Here is a 16,874-nt window from a genome sequence, read left to right as displayed (position 1 = left end):
GTAAAGACTTTTTATTAAAATCAATAATAGTAAGTAAATGGTAAAATAATCAGAGTTACAAAGTTACAATTGCATTACTGCTATTCAAAAGATACATATGATAATATAGTATTATATACAACAAAGCTTTGGTTAATATACTCACACCCTTCCTTGATAACATGGTGGTAAGAGACACAGGAACAGCCTTGCAGTTCAGGTTTCTCAATTCTTGAGTGAGGGATGCAGTGCTTAGAAGAAACTAATGCTACAAGCTATTAAAGCAAACTTAGGGTTTACTTGACTAACAAACTTAAAATCAAACCCTAATAAACAAAGAATAAAAACTTAGGGAAACCGAGCTTAGCCTGGGTCCTTTGAAACTGAAAGTTTAAGAAGAACAAGTATAGCCTACTAATAGTAGTAGTCATCATAGATAGACAGAATAGAGAGAGAGAGAGTGGAGGAAGTACGTGAAAAGAAGTAAGAAATGGAGTAAAGTGAGAATGGAGAATGGAGTACTCTATCGAGGTAGATAGGGTTAGGGTTAGGGCAAGTGCCAGAAATCCTTCCTCTTATGCCCAAATTTCATTCCTCACCCACAGAAATGTTAGGGTACACTTACCCCACCGGCTAGTATGTATGTGCGTATGGATGACACGTATGTACGCACTTGTGGTGTACTTGTTAAGTTTGTGGGTACAACATTGAAAACCCCCCTATGCCATTCTCCATTGTCTATTGGTCTAGATAAAAGGTCATAGACATAGGCGTGGGTACTTATCTATTTAGTTATAGGATAAACAAGATAAAGGTCAAGTTTACTTTCTGGGTAAAAGGGCCCAATATAGATATGCTAACTTTGCTTTAGCTTAACATACATGTTTTTGGCCTGTAGGTCTTTTGCATTACAGCCAAACTTACTTTAATATAAATCTATAAACCTATTACAATAAACCAAATACTTAAACTATAAGAAAAGATTATATTATATAATCTATATATACACACACACACACACACAAGCAGGTTAGTCCTATAGCTACAATCCCTCTGCCAGGACAGTCACCCAAGACTTTCGTTCTGGGGTGCAACCCTGCTCTTCCCAGTGAGAACTCCCACAGCCTGTCTGCTGGGTGCATCCTTGTCAGGGAAGAATCCTTCACTCCCCCTGGCCCTCTCACTGTTCTCTGTGGTCTCCACTCTCCAGCAAGGGGATGCCAGCAAGTAAGCCCTTCCTCTTCTTCCCCTTCCTACAGCTCTCTCTAACCCTTAGCTCTGGCTCTCCAGCTTAGAGCCAGCAGGCATCTCCCGCTTCTGCCTTCAGCCCTGGCTCTCTGGCTTGGGGATGCCAGCCAGAAAACACCACATGTTGTTTTTTGCCTTCAGCCTTCTCCCAGGAACCATCTTCTCTATCTAGCAGCTCTCCTGTCCTTCTCCCATCTGACTCCCGACTCATCTTCTACAACCCATCCAGATGTTTCCCCACTCTCTTAATTGGCCCAACTGGGAGCATATGGACTGGAATGGGAGAGCTGATCCCAGTTCAATTAATGGGTCAACAACCCTGTTGCCAAAAGACACATCCCTAGTACCAGCAAAATTTCCTGGCCAAATTCCCAGCCTGAGAAAGTTCTGTCTCCTGCACAGATGAGCTTTATTCTTATTGTTGTGAGTTCCATTGTGCCAGAGAGAGAAGCTCTTCATCCTGGAGCTTTATATTGTCTTTTAGGTATCCTGGGCTCATGCCATGAAGCACCTTGAAGATAAGGGACGGACCCTTGAACTTGATTTGATACTCCTTGGGAAGCCAGTGCAGAAAGTGGAGGAGAGGTTTGATGTGCTCATGGTGTCCAGAGTGGCTGAAAAGATGTGCTCCAGCGTTCTGTACTAGTGGGAGTCTTCTAAGTGCTGAAGACTTCATTCCTGGTAATCTCATTGCTGTAGTCCAGCCAAGAGGTGATGAAGGCATTTATAACTTGAGGTCAGGCCATCATCTTCCAGGATGTGATGGAATCTCCTAGCCAACCAGAGATGACAGACAGTGTTACTTATGGCTGTTGCAATGCGAGAGCTCAGTGTCAAGAAGAAATCCAAGAGCACTCCTAGACTATGATCTGAACTGACCTATTGTGGGTGGTGAACCATCAAAATGTTGTCCTCTGCCCACCAACATCACCTCTGTCTTTCTTGGGTTCAGCTTCAGCCAGCTGTGCTTAATCCATGAGCTGATATTATACCCATCTTGGTGGTAGTTGTGAGGTCTTATGTGTCATCCACATGAGTTCATGTTATTTGACCATTTCACTGTTTCATGGTTGCACGTGGATGTTGAAAAGGACAGGAGAAAGCATTGATCCTTGTGGGACTCCACAAGTGAGGGATCTAGTGGTGGAGGTGCAGTTTCCCATCATTATTCATTGGTTGTGTCCCTCAAAGAAGAGCTTAAACCATTTAGTGCATCAGCTGAGAGCAGCAGCAGCTCATGGTCAACAGTGTTGAATGCTACAGAGAAATCGAGCAGGGCTAAAATTTGGCTACGTTTTAAGTAACTGAAAACAGCGTGTAATCATGGGAAGTACCGGGCAACTTTAACTTTAGGCATCACTATCTGCACTGCCTATAATGCAAATTATCACTCAGTGAAGAGTCAGCATAAAACAGGCGCATCAAAATTCTGTTTTGGAAATAGAGACATTTGGATGCACCTCTGCAAGCCTTTCACAGAGGTTGACAGATAGTTACTTTCTGAACTTTAGGACCAGCCTGGTTGTTCTTGCACATGAACAGATGACAACACATTTCGACATACCTTCTCATAGATTCTAAAAATACTCTCAAGACACATAAAGCCTTAAGTAATTGGTTCAAACCATTTACTTCTCTTTGGTGGTAAGCAGAATCCAGGTTTGCGTTAGTGTGTGTTCAGGATGTGCATTTTTCCTCTACTTTTTATTTCTTTTTAATAAACTTTGTCATCCATACAATGCTCAGAGAACTTAGTTATTTTTTTTTTTTTTTTTTTTTTTTTTTTTTACACGTTTCTCCTCCTTGCCATTGTTTTAATACCATTAAAAAGCTTGAAAATATTACATTTTCTTTTACTTTTTTCTTCTTCCAGTTTTGGGGAAAAAAACAAAACAAAAAGAGCAAGCCCAATAGTAATCCAATATTCCTCATATTTCCTTATTTGTCTATTGGCCTCATCAGTGGCAGCATAGCTCTCTGAATTGGAATGTGTGTGTTAATTTGTATTCCCTGTGCTTTTCTTCTGCAGGGCTAAGTCACTGAGTTTAGATATAATAACCCATCCCTACAGCCAAATCCAGAGCTTTATGAAGGTCCTAATAAAAGTTTGGGTCAGGGCCTCAATATCAGTCATCCACTCGTTGTCATTATTAATGACCCTAAGCATTTTCCAACACCACTCCCAGCAGGTCTCTTTCACTATTTTAAAATATTTCGATAAACACATTTTTTCCTACACTGACCTCAAAGTTTTTTTTGTCTTCCCTACTCTTCTACCTGCCAACTGAGTCCATCAGGATTTTGCAGGTGGCTAGCTATCTTTGAAGTACAGAAGAATACACTATTTTTGGTCATCAGTCCCACAATAAGTGTCATCACCATGTAGAATAAGTAACTCTGGGGAAATGTTTAGAAGCCAAAACTAGAAGTAAAGTTTGAATACAAGCTGCAGGTTTTTCCTACTAATATCCATAACTCAATGTCAGATCTTTCAGCTTCTGTATTCATTGGCTTACATAACTGTAACTATTTCCTGAAACTATGGAAAAGCCGTCAAGATCTCACATGCACATAAACACACCCACATACCTGCATACAAATCCAGCAGATGCAGAGTTGAAATTTGTAAATAAGTAGCATTTCACAGGATACAGTACTCACTGATTAAATAAATCCTTGTATGTGTAATACCTTACAATAGGCACATTCTGCTCATTTAGGATGGCTGTTCAACCTCTTGTCATTACAGAGCATCTTGGGCCTCACTTAAAGTGACCAGATGTCCCGATTTTACAGGGACAGTCCCAATATTTGGGTCTTTTTCTTATATAGGCTCCTATTACCCTCCCCTCCCCCCCATCCCAATTTTTCACACTTGCTGTCTGGTCACCCTAGCCTCACTCTACTTATTTACACATTGAAGAATAACTATGCCTCTGTAAGTGAGAGCAGAATCAGTGCCCTTAATTACAGGCACTGAAATGGTTTAAAACTAACTAGGGAAACTTTTCTTTAACTAAGCAAAACAAGATCAAGTGCATCAATATATCTGAATGGAATCATCTCACCAAACTCTGGTAGGATGCAGTGCAGAGACAGCAACAAGAAAACCCACAAACTGGACTACAATCATCATCATCATCTAACAATTAAAATATATATCTTTATTTAAATTCAGCCTTTATCATTCTTACTGAGGGCAGAATTTAAGACAAAAGGGTTGCACAGGTGTAACTGCCAACACTTCAGTATGTAGTCTGAAGAATCTTTCTAATGTGCTAAAGATGCACAAGTAAGAGGAAAAAACTACCTCTAGATTTTCAGATCCCAGGTTGAGTTAAGTAGGGCAACAATTAGGGGGAAAATAAAAACAAAAACAATGCATTTTGTAAACTGAGCAAACTTGTTATGGTAGCACATTGCAAAACAATAATCATAGAACTGCACAATGACCTTTTTTACACAGCCAGTTTTCAGACAGTTGTACTTGCAGTTTTACTTCTAACCTCAACGTGAGCAAGGTACTGGGCCCTAAATCGGGGAATTGTGCCCCAAAACAATAAGAAATACTATCAAGGGGCTACCAGAGTAATGCACATTCAATGGAGACCATACAAAAGAATCCGAAAGAATGAGGATTAGTTTCTTACCAATCGTATGGGATTAATTCATCCAATTCTTGGTGATTTGCATACTGTTTGTCACATAAGTGATTTTTAGCTTCAAGAAAAAAGTCTAAGTTTAGCAAATGCTTTGGAGTTTTTACTGAGTGTTAAAAATTATATCCTTTTAAAATGCATCTGAGAAACTTTATGGTTTCCATTACTATCCGTCACCCCCAAAAAGGTAATTGAATACTTCTGTCCCATAGAAGACTATATAAGTCTTTCATGCTATTGTTGTCTATTTCTAGGAACAGTTGTGACAACTGTTTATTTTCCTGTTTAATAACAGAAAACTAAACGCTCGCACCACCACACCAAAAAACAACAACAACAACAACAACAAAAAACACAACAACCCAGAAACAGAAAATCTTCTGATGGGTTTACCTTTATAGGAAAGTTTAAGTCTTGGGATATTTTGCTTTGAAGTTCCAGTGACTGAAAGGAACAGCATTACTAAGGATAATGCTGTGCAGACATGTGGCACTTTGAAGGATCTCATTCTGCTGTTCTCCTGAGAGTCTTTTCTTGCATTCATGGGGAAAAAAGTCTGTTTTTCAGAAAATCCAAATGTAATCTGAAAGCAAAAAGAAAACATCTGTGTGTTTGTTGCATCCTCGCACACAAAGTTTCTGAAGGCAGGCCAGACCTATAGTTAGAGAGTAGCTTATGCAGAAGTCACTTCATTTGCCATAGAGGATTTTTTCTCCAGTATACACCAAAACTTTGTAATCTCTTTTCTATAAAACTAATTTGGTAGTCTAAGCTGGAAAAATATGTAAGCTTTTGGACAACATCTAGCATAGCTAACATTTAAGTACAAATTAAATTATCTATAATACCCGATAAAAACAGTCACTATTAAAATGACAGCGTTTACCAAATTACCACACATTAATGCCTTGGCTAACAGCTATTTTATATACTTATATTGTGAACTGGCTACACTGTAATATCTCAGATACCATGGTGTAGTAACTGGAGATACATGTTCATTTTAAGGTAATTGTACATTCATCACAAACTTATTTATAAACTAAAAAAAGGGATATTGGAAGCTTGTACTCGCTTTCAGGAGAAAAACAATGATTGCTGATACAATGTAAACATATCTTCCCATATGTTGTTCTCAGTGAACTAACTAAGACTTACTTAACTACCTCAATCCACAAACCAAAACGTCCTAGGAACGCTAAATGGGGGGTTCCAGGCAAAGGTCAATAGCATTGGATAGGCCCATCTCAGCGCAACATGTAAGAAAAGCAAGCTTTGTATCACATTTCACTTGATAATCATAACATAATACCTAGCTCTTTTCCATCCATATATCACCAAGTACCTTACAAAGGAAGGTAATTATCACTATCCAGGGAAAAACAGAGACACGAATAAGTTGAAGTGACTTCAGGAAGATCACATAGTAGTCCCTGTGTAGAATTGGGAACAGCAAGATTGGATTTTTTTTTCCTAAAAGATATTCATGTTTGAACGAGAGCATTATTTTGGGGAAGTTCTATGGCCTTTGTTATGCAGGCACTCAGGCTGGATGACCACAGTGGTCTCTTCTGGCCTTAGAAGCTATGAAAATGACCAGAGCAGATGCAACACCAGTGATTAACAAGTAGGGCTGCTGGGAAAATGACGACAATTTTTTCATTAACAATTTTTTTTCTGAATTTTTTTTTTTCAGTTGACTCTAAAAAAACAATTCCGGTGCTTGATCAACTAATTTGGTGTAAGAACCGGGGGAAATGTTCTCTACTGACCCTTTTAGATGAAACACAGAATGCAGAGCCCCTGGGGAGGGAACTAAGGTGCCTTTAATCCTTTATGCCCTCCGACATTTGGGCTGCTCTGTGGCTCTCGGTGTTAACTTAGCATCAGTTTAGCTCTCAGACAAGCTGCAGCACTGCCCAGGATCTCCACGTATTGCATGCTGTAGTCCTACCCCTAGCACATCCCTCCTGGCCCCAGCCTCTCCCCAAGCACATCCCCTACACCATGGCTTGCAAGGGGGTCCTTGGAAGATTGCAGAGGACAGTTGTAAAGCTGTGTCTTGCCAGGGAAATCCTTCCTCCGCCTAAACCAGGTGGTTTTGAGCCCTTTACACTACTCTGGTACTTCTACCTGGTGTAAAGAAGCTAGAGCCGGGGTGAGGATCTCACCTGGAACATCCTTCCTATGCCAACACATTCGGCTTCCTCCCTTTCCTCCTTCAAATCTCTCCTCAAAACACACCGGGACCCTGCCGCCTTTCAATCTGAATCTACGCCTGTAGGCTAAGCACAATCACCCATTCATAGACTCATAGACTTTAAGGTCAGAAGGGACCATTATGATCATCTAGTCTGACCTCCCGCATGATGCAGGCCACAAAAGCTGACCCACCCACTCCTGGAATAATTCTCTCCCTTGACTCAGCTGTTGCAGTCCCCAAATCATGATTCAAAGACTTCAAGTCGCAGAGAATCCTCCAGCAAGCAACCCCTGCCCCATGCTGCAGAGGAAGGTGAAAAACCTACAGGGCCTCTGCCAGGATAAATAAAACCCCAAAGTAAGCATTTGATTGTTTGATTTGTTTTTTATTCTTTGCCTTATTGGAATGTAAATACCTGAGAAAGAGAGAGAAAGAGAAATCTTGTTTACTCCATAAATGTGTATTACTGAGTTCATTATTAGTGCCCAACAAATAATAAGACACAGGAAGTAACTGATGGTGACATTAATGCTGGCCTTCTCTCTCTCTCTCTCTCTCTCTCTCTCTATATATATATATACACACACACACACACACACACACACACACACACACACACCTCTACCCCGATATAATGCTGTCCTCGGGAGCAAAATCTTACCGCGTTATATCGAACTTGCTTTGATCCGCCGGAGTGCGCAGCCCCGCCCCCCCCGGAGCACTGCTTTACCACGTTATATCCGAATTCGTGTTATATCGGGTCGCGTTATATCGGGGTAGAGGTGTATATATATATAAAAAAGACTAAGAGGTGAAAAAAGATGCACAGGCCCTGTCCATTTTGGTGAATGAGAGTGAAAACTATACTCCAAAGCAAGAAATTATCTAACATCAAGTCTCATTGCAAAGATTGCATAGGAATCATGGCTTGGGGGACTGGGATTGCGCTAAACCTATAAGGATTCCACCAGAGGGTGGGAGGGTCATTTCCCTGGAGGCAAGAGCATAATTAAGTTGTAGTCCAAATTCACCAATGGTATAAGGAGGCGTGAATGTGACAATTCACTGACATCTGCTGATTTACAGCCAGCTCTGAATTTAGCCTTTTGGCTGCATGGAGCCTGACTTTTCCATGTAGAAATTTCTGGTTATAGGAATCCTTCTTCCTTTGTTTTATCTGAACTCTGGCTGTGGAAAGAGGCCAGGCACAAGGGGTTTACTTTACACTTGAGGCAGCTGTTCAGTGAGTTTGAGCCAAACAAGTCCCATTAAGGATGCACTGCAGGCTAGCCAGATTTTTTAAGTTATGTTTTTTCATAAGTTCATCCTCTAATACAAATCCAGCTCCAATACAGGACTCTTCCCAGGAGATTAATGACTAGCTCAGGTTAATGTACCTCAGACCAATTGACTGGTCATTAATCCCCAGAAAATGCCCAACACCTGCTGGGACATCTCTAATGTAGCTCAGTGTCCTATACTCCATTTGACCAAATCCATAAGCACTTCTTTTTTTAAAAAAAGAGGAATTTTATCAGAAAGAATGAATAGAGATTCTGCTTACTTTAGTTATTTGATGTTTCTGATAAGCGTCTATCTATGCTGCAATAGTCCTGCGAGATGTACTGAACCAAAATGGTGGACAAAACATTTCAAGAGAATAAGGTTTAACTTCAAGCAGGGCCGGCTCTAGGCACCAGCGTTCCAAGCATGTGCTCGGGGCGGCCCTTTTTAAATAAAAGGTTGAGTGCCGCCCCTTATTTATTTATTATTATTTTTTGCTTCAGCGGCGACACTCCGTCCCCCCCCCCTTTTTTTTTTTTGCTTGAGGCGGTAAAATACCTGGAGCTGGCCCTGACTTCAAGTGCTTTATCATGAAGCTGTAATGTATCTGCATTCAGTTCTTTTACGTTTTTGATTATCCTCCCTTAGTACTTTGCTGAAAAGGGTCTTAAGCACAAGCCTCTTTTTACGTACGCAGTAGCTCCAATGAAGTAATGGGGACTATTCACATGCTTAAAACTGGGTGGGTGCAAAAGCACCTTGTTGAATCAGGGCCTATGTGCTTGGCTCTGCGGTTAGATCTTCCCTGTGGAACTCAAATTTGAAACGGGTTATGGGCTAGCAGAGCTGCCAGCAGTCAAACCACTGATGTGCTGGTATTCTGCCATCTAGGGACAGCCAGGGCTATCCAGATGCACGTGACTGGTGCATTTGTGACATTATATCCCTGAAAAGAGGTGACATCTTAGTGCAAGTGGTCAGACTTAGTAAAACTTGTAGGATAGATTACTCTGAAACTACTGTCTGAAACAGGCAAACCTGGAGCTAATTTATTTAGCATAATTTATTCCAGGCCCTTTGTTGGAACAAACAGAGCTCAGCTAGACAGTCCCCTATTGGCTGCAAAACTACATCAGTTTTTAACACATTGTTCTGTTAAATCTGATATCTAAATGCAAAAATCTAGCACCCAACTTTCCCTGGCAGCTTGAAGTCCAGAAACAAAGGACAGCAACTCACCCACAAATGTAGATTTTTCAACCATGGCTGATATAACACTCATTTGAATATTTAATTCATGTTTTTTACTTAATTGGAGTATAACTTAAAACCCAGTTACCACTGTTCATGCTCTGAGATGGTTTTAAAATGATGAGTTGTGTATTATGTGAGAGAGCACAATGAAAACTGCTTACAGCAAATAAAGTATTCGACTCTCACTAACAATGATGTAAAAATGAAGTAATGACAATAAATCCAGAGTAAACCTAGAGAGTTTGGCCCATTGTGATTATAATAATTAAGAATAGGGTAGGAAAAATTAGGAGACAATGTCTACTCATAAATATGTTGGGTAAGTTACTTGGCCCCTTTGTTTCAGCATGCAGGGTTTTTAGCGGAAAAGATGGTTGTCCAGTAAAAGAGCCCATTTGGGCTGTCTGATCCAGGGCGATGCACATGGCAGACATTCTGTTGATCAGACCTATGTTTAGACCCATACATGAACATACTGTATGCAAGGGTTAAATACTGACTGTAGTTGCAAAAAAAGACTGGAAATGTATCCCACCTACAGTTAAATTTCGAATATGTAGAGAAATATATAGAGAGTTTCTAAATATATTATATACAGATAAAAACATCCACACAAGTTCTAAATTTATTGCTAAACAACTGTCTTGCAGATGACTAATTACAGTAAAACAGCAAGACATTTCCAAGAAGGATATTTCTATAGTTGGCTAGTTTATACTTCAAAACTGCACCATAATCACGAACTGGGTATTGGAAAACTAGCCTTAATCAGAAGAGAAACTGGAAACGTATATGACAGTCAGATGAATAATTCAGCAAATAAAACACAGACAGAGTAAAATGTAGTATCCGGGTTCACTTAGCATCCAGGCTCTCTTTTTAAATAAGAAAGATGACATTAATCCAGAGCACAGTGAAACTATGTTCTTTCCCCTCTCAGATAGGCAGGATATTCTGCTGATAGACAGTTTGGCAAAGAAAGCTTTTCTTCTCAATGGGAAATCTCATTATAAATCTAACTTCATCTGAGAGCTAACAAACAATATCCTTCATAGCCATTCTCCAACATTTACTTTATTAAGCGACTTTAGTGATGTTTACAGTGCAGCAAATTTTGTCTTCTGCATAGACTCAGACATATTACTCTTTTCCACAAAAGCCCCCAAATCAATATCACTCCACCTGCATCCCCCTCCAAAAACAAACAAAATAACCTAGCAAAACTAACATTAACAAAAGGAAAGTGCTTTGGTACAATACTAATATTAAAGTGAACGTGCAATGCATTTACTTGATCTTTTCTTGAATTTCAATACGCTAAACATCCAGTGGTATTATCTACACATTCAGGCCCCCGTCCTAAAATGAGTTTCATGACAGCACAGGAATCCACCCATTCTGTGCTCATTGCAGAATCTGGGCCTCTGTCTGTCATCCATTCAGCCTCCAAAACATCTGCATCCTCTCTATTTGGAATATGAGATAGACCTCTTCTCTGGATTTCAATCCACAAGGAACAAGTGGAACAAAGAGAAAAGAAGGGAATGGAAAATGGAGGAGAGAGAGAGACAAGTGAGGGGAAGGATCCAGACCAGTAGAAAATAATTATTTTAAATGGAGAAAAGAAAGAGGTTTAGAGATTATAGTAAATTAAAACAGTAAAAAGAATGAAACCAAAAAAAATTGAGGGTAAGTCCGGGGGGAGGGGCAGAATCTGAAAAAAAGACACCCTAAAATACAGAAGAAATAAGTGGAGACTAGGGAAATTAAAGGAAAAAAAACAAGGTAGGTTTATTTTTCTCCCAATTAGGATTTAACATCTGGTAAAGCATAACTATGACACAATAATTGGTGGAAGGGTCAGACAGGGATAAGGACGTGCCAGGTCCACAGAGCGGTCTGGATCGCATGGTAAGTTAGGATCATTAAAATATGTGCTTTGATGCAGCCAATGCAAGGTCATATATCCAGGGACGGAGGGTGAAATTCTGGCCCTCCTGAAGTCAGTGCCAAAACTCCCATTGACTTCACTGATGCCAGGATTTCATCCAGAGAACGTGGATCATACTTGTAGGAGAGGGGACTGTACCATGGAAAGCTGCGATACTGAAAAGTACTACATGATCATAATGGTGCCTTCTGACTTTACAGTCCGTGAATCGACGGCTGAGGATAAGGTGAAGCCATCTCTCCAGACCTGATCTGTTGTGTGCTGCAGATCACACTCATGTGCATGTAGAAAAGCAAATGAAGGAATGTACTTTTAGATTGTATTGTCTGTTTCTGTTTCTCCAACTCCAGTCTGCATTTTCTGGCTGAAGGCTGAGAGGAGCGTTTGTCATTTGGTGATGATATCACAAACAGTTGACAGCATCCCAGCAGCCAGCTGTCCAGATGGTTATTTGCACCCACAGATCTCAGTACGTGTACACTATTGTGTTGAATGCATGTGCAAATGATATTCAAAATTGTACACATATTTTTGAAAAAATCCTGCCTTATCTACCCATTTTTGGTCTGAGACATTCAGGCACCACTGCTTTATTACTAGCTCCTCAGGGGCAGTGCGTTTAAATCACCTAAAAAACCCGACTGCAACTTTACTCATTTGAAAAGGCAAATGAGAAAAGCAGAGTGAAGCATAGTTTAACAGTTTAAAAAATACTCAAACAGAACTCATAGGCCAAACCTCACCATTATATTATTTTCATTACAGCATATACCCTGATCAGAGTGAACTGAAAAATTATTTGTCTATATTACATTTGTTCTAGGTATCTCATTACCTAGGCATCTAAGGCAAGAAGGCAGTAGATAGAAAATCTCAAGAGGCACTAAATGGAAGTGTGAAGTTGACAACCAACAAACAGATGCCGAGAGCTGCCTCTGGCAGAATAACATTTCCCAGAAGATGCAGAGTTTTCCTGCAGAGAGTTGGATGGTTTCACACAGCTATAAAATAAGTGAGCATAGAGAACAGGCAGGAAACCTGCCTAAGGAAGCACCCTTGCCTGCTATTGAGAAAATAAGAACCCTCCCTCCCTTAAAAAAGAAAAAAAGTGTCATGATGACCGCAAGAGAAACTTCAGGAGCCTTATCTTGGGACTACCTACCTAACCAATTAAATGCTCCCTGATTTTATTGGCAAAGGCTAATGTCTGAATAACTCCAGACAGAAATCACAAGCTGTTAATCAACTGACCCTGCAGCTACTATTGCCCTACACAGAGAGACACACCTGCTGTAGCCAGTTTGAAGAACTAGAGTCTTTTCCTCTCCTGCCCCCTGAGGTTTGTGCTGATAGTTTGCTGAGGAACCTGGAAGTACCTCTCTACTTAGTTTACTTTTTGGAGCCCCACCCCAGGTCATCAGCACAAATGGAACCAGAGACCTCCAATAATGGAGGTTTGAGCTTTCGTGATCCAGGGCCTATCCCTGTTGGTGACCAGTAGTGATGGGGTTTTTACAAACTGGGACTTGTCCTTCCATGCACCTCACATTCTTGGGATAAGCCTCCCTTGACAGGGGGATTGTGTAATGCAGTGGCTAAGTGGGTTATGAACCCCTCCACTGATGGGCTCACAAATAAGATAAGACTCTACAACTTCTACCAGATAAAGGAGCTAGAGGAGCACCTCAAGTGGAAGAGGCTAGTGTTTCTGAGTGTGAAGGAATTGGGTCTATCATGGCAGCAATCTGTGACGGAAGGTTGTCGCCAGCTGGCCATCCATAAGATTGTTATCAATACTTGCAAGTTGCATTAAGAAGCTTGCACTGGGGAATTTGTTTATTATTAGATGCTCCCATGCCTCGTGTTACATATGGCAATGTAAGGTTTCCACCTCAGTCTGTCTAATGCCACATTTCTTGCTCTGTTGTAGCCTGTTTCCATGACAGCAACATCTTTCCCAATTGTTCTCTTACATGCCATCTGTCATCACCCACTTCTCCAGCTTCCACCAACTGGTATCCAGCATTTGGGAGGCTGCTGTTTGAATATAATGAGTAGAACATGTTCAAATTTTAATGTTCCTAAACATGTACATTGGGGTAGCATATAAGGTCTCCTCTTGAACAGGGCCCCTTCTGGTAGGGACTACAGAGTCGTGTAGTCCCTGCCCCACAGAACTTTCCATCTAAAACACAGGACATTAAAAGGTGGAGGATACAAACAATTGAGCAGGGGATTTCATTTACTGCAACTCATAGTAAGCACTTTCTCAGTTTATTGATCCGATATAACAGATGTCTAATCGGATTTGCTTTTCTGTAATATTGCACTAGCAGGTTTCTTGCTATGCCAGGAAATGTATGTAACTGATTGGTACAGTTGTGGTGCCAATAAACATGTCAGTTTTATTTAAGATAAACAGAATAAATTACTTCTATATCTAGTTTCCCTTGTGTTCCCCTATGAGAAATACTGTGAGTACTGCAAATATTGAGGTTAGCTAATTGCAGACTTTAAATGAGAAACCTAAGGCAATTAATTATTTTTTAATTACCATCACTGTACTACGGATACAAAATTCGATCAACTACCAATTATCAGCAATTCATTATCAGCCCGTGTTTCCTGTTTTGAAAGGTTTGTTAATAAGTTCAGCTTGTTTATCGTGTCTAAAGTCATGTCTACACTATGGCAGCTAAGCTACAACACTTCACCTGTGCTGCTGTAGCACCGTAGTGTAGATGTATTAACTACAATGATGGAAAAACCTCTTCCATCATTGTAGTTAATACACCTCTCCAAGAGGTGGTAGCTAGGTCGACGGAAGAATTATTCCATTGACCATGCTGTATCTACAGTGGAGGTTAGGTTGACCTGATTATGGCCTGGTCTACACTGGGGGAGGGGGGGAGAAATCGATCTAAGTTATGCAACTTCAGCTCCGTGAATAACGTAGCTGAAGTCACCATAGTTAGATCTACCTACTGCAGTGTCTCCGCTGCGGTAAGTTGATGGCTGACGCTCCCTCATTGACTCTGCCTGCGCCTCTTGCCCCGGTGGAGTGCCGGAGTTGACAAGAGGGTGCTCGGCGGTTGATTTATCATGTCTAGACTAGATGCGATAAATTGACACCTCCCCCACCCCCCGCTGGATTGATCGCTGCCTGTCAATCCAGCCAGTAATGTAGACAAGCCCTAAGTCACACAGGTGTACAATTTTTCACAGCCCTGAGTGATGTAGGCTAGGTCAATCTAATCTTTTAGGTGTAGACCAGATTTAACTTCAAGCTATTGTGATTTAGTGTCTGCCAGCTATAGAAATGTAGGTTTCATACTAGAAGATGACTGATCAAATGTTTGTTCTATACTAACTTATTACTTTTGATTCCTATCATCAGTGTACGGCCTCATTATTTGATGCATGGCCAGTGAACTCTATGCCATATAGCTTACTTGGATTTAGCATGTGAACTACAGAACTGAGAGATGTAGGGGAAGGTTTTTTTAGTTTACAATTCCAACAGATTTTGGTTTCTTGTAATCATTCATGATCATATCGTTGAATGCTTTTGGAGGAGTTCTTTATGCCACCTGTCCAACTAAATTTTGGATCAACATTTTGTGCAACCTATGTGTAAAATGATATTCAGGGAGGTTTAAGATATATTGCAATGGAGTAATCAACCAAGTTATGGCCCTGCTGGGATGGATGTTTTATTTTTTAATTAATTTTTTTAATGATTGGATAATATTTTAAGGAGAGATTGAGAGAGCAAGCAGAAGCATTATAACATGTAAGTTTACAATCTTACAGAGTAATTAAATCCCTTTAAATCTTAGCCAAGCAGTATAGACCTCTTATAGGCTCTTCTAGGGTGCTCATCACCACAGTATCTGAGCAATTCACAAACATTAATGCATTTATCTTCACAACTCCATTATGAGGTAGGTAAGCATTGTTATTCCAGTGTTGCTACTAGAATATGGAGGAACAGAAAGATGAAAGGACTTGTGCAAGGTCACACAGGAAGTCTGTAAGAGAGCCAGAACACACATGCCTTGGGTGCCCATTCACTTCCTGAGTCCCAAAACCATCCTTTCTCTCCTCGTCCTACTCATTCCTTATAGTATGCATTGTTTGTGGTAAGTCTTGTGGCCGGAGACTGATGACTCACATTTCACTGAATTTAAACTAAATAAAAGGTGGAACTTTCCCTAGTGCTTTATTCTTTGCCTGTGTGCAAACTTCAGAGCGTTAAGTGATCACTGTTTTATTCTTCATAAATCTTTCAAATGGATTCAGTAAGACTCCTTGTGTAGTAACAGACTGGTTGGGGTGAGTAAGGATATCAGATTATTATTTTAAAATATGTTAATGTTCACTAATTATACCATTTCCACGGGGTTAGGACTTGCTGCTGCTATGACCTAACAGAGCTTTCTGCCTGTGTTACGTCAGGACTCAACTTATCTTTAGTGCAACACACATAAAAAAGCAAAAGTTGTTTTGAGAAGGATGCAGTGTCAATGTCCTCTGGGTCTAAAAGAGCCATTCTGGAAAAAAAAAAAAAATAATCAGGGATTAACACCTCCATTAAACACAGAATTATTTTCCAGTTTGGTTTAAACCACAATAGAGGTTTGAGGGCTTTTTTGGTCTGAGTACAAAGTGAGAATACCATAAGTGCAAAGATGAATCAGTTCTGCACAGGGACATAACAGAGCTTTTCAGACTTTTAACCTCTTATTTACTGGGTAGATGAGTGCCTTGTATTCAGCTTTGTTGTACAGCCATCACACTGTGAATGAGCCTATATATTCCAGGATCATGGATCTTTTAAAAATAATAAGACCACTTACACACACAGTAGTTTTCATCTTGAGTGTGGGTTGCCCTTGAAGGACTTCTCACCCAAGAATTTGGGCATGATGAAATACATATCAAAACCTCCCGTCTTTGGTGCTCAGATATCAGAGGAATCCAAAATCGGCACCTAAATAGATTGCTGTTCATGTCAGAAGCAGGTATCTGAAATGACTGCCAATTTCAATTGATGATGTAGCTGAGAACAAAACTCAAACATCATATTAAGCCAAATCACTGACTTCATCTGAGTGTCTAACTTGGAGAGTAAGGAAAATACGCACGCACTTTATAAAACCTTTGTAAGTATATCAGAAGCTGGAAGTCTGCAAGAGGGTGAGTCTGCTCTGTACTATTAGGCATAAAGGGGGCAATTAAAGGGGTTAAGGACATGCCTGATAAACTACATGATTCCTTTGTATAAAGAATTAAC

At 40.3% G+C, this 16,874-nt stretch overlaps 1 protein-coding gene across 2 annotated transcripts in view; it reads right to left on the bottom strand.

The window, feature by feature from the left end:
* Window positions 1-16,874, bottom strand: part of LOC112117804 (semaphorin-3D) — a 176,922-nt gene that overhangs the window by 116,395 nt on the left and 43,653 nt on the right. For both annotated transcript variants that reach the window (XM_026648654.2, XM_026648653.2), the window contains one exon: window positions 5,280-5,469. In XM_026648654.2, the coding sequence (XP_026504439.1) occupies window positions 5,280-5,469 (190 nt within the window). The remainder of the gene's footprint in view (window positions 1-5,279; window positions 5,470-16,874) is intronic.

Source organism: Terrapene carolina, unplaced genomic scaffold, assembly GCF_002925995.2.
Source record: "Terrapene carolina triunguis isolate 2854851 unplaced genomic scaffold, T_m_triunguis-2.0 Scaffold68, whole genome shotgun sequence".
Lineage (NCBI taxonomy): Eukaryota > Metazoa > Chordata > Testudines > Emydidae > Terrapene > Terrapene triunguis.
This window is presented reverse-complemented; position numbering and strand designations above follow the sequence as displayed.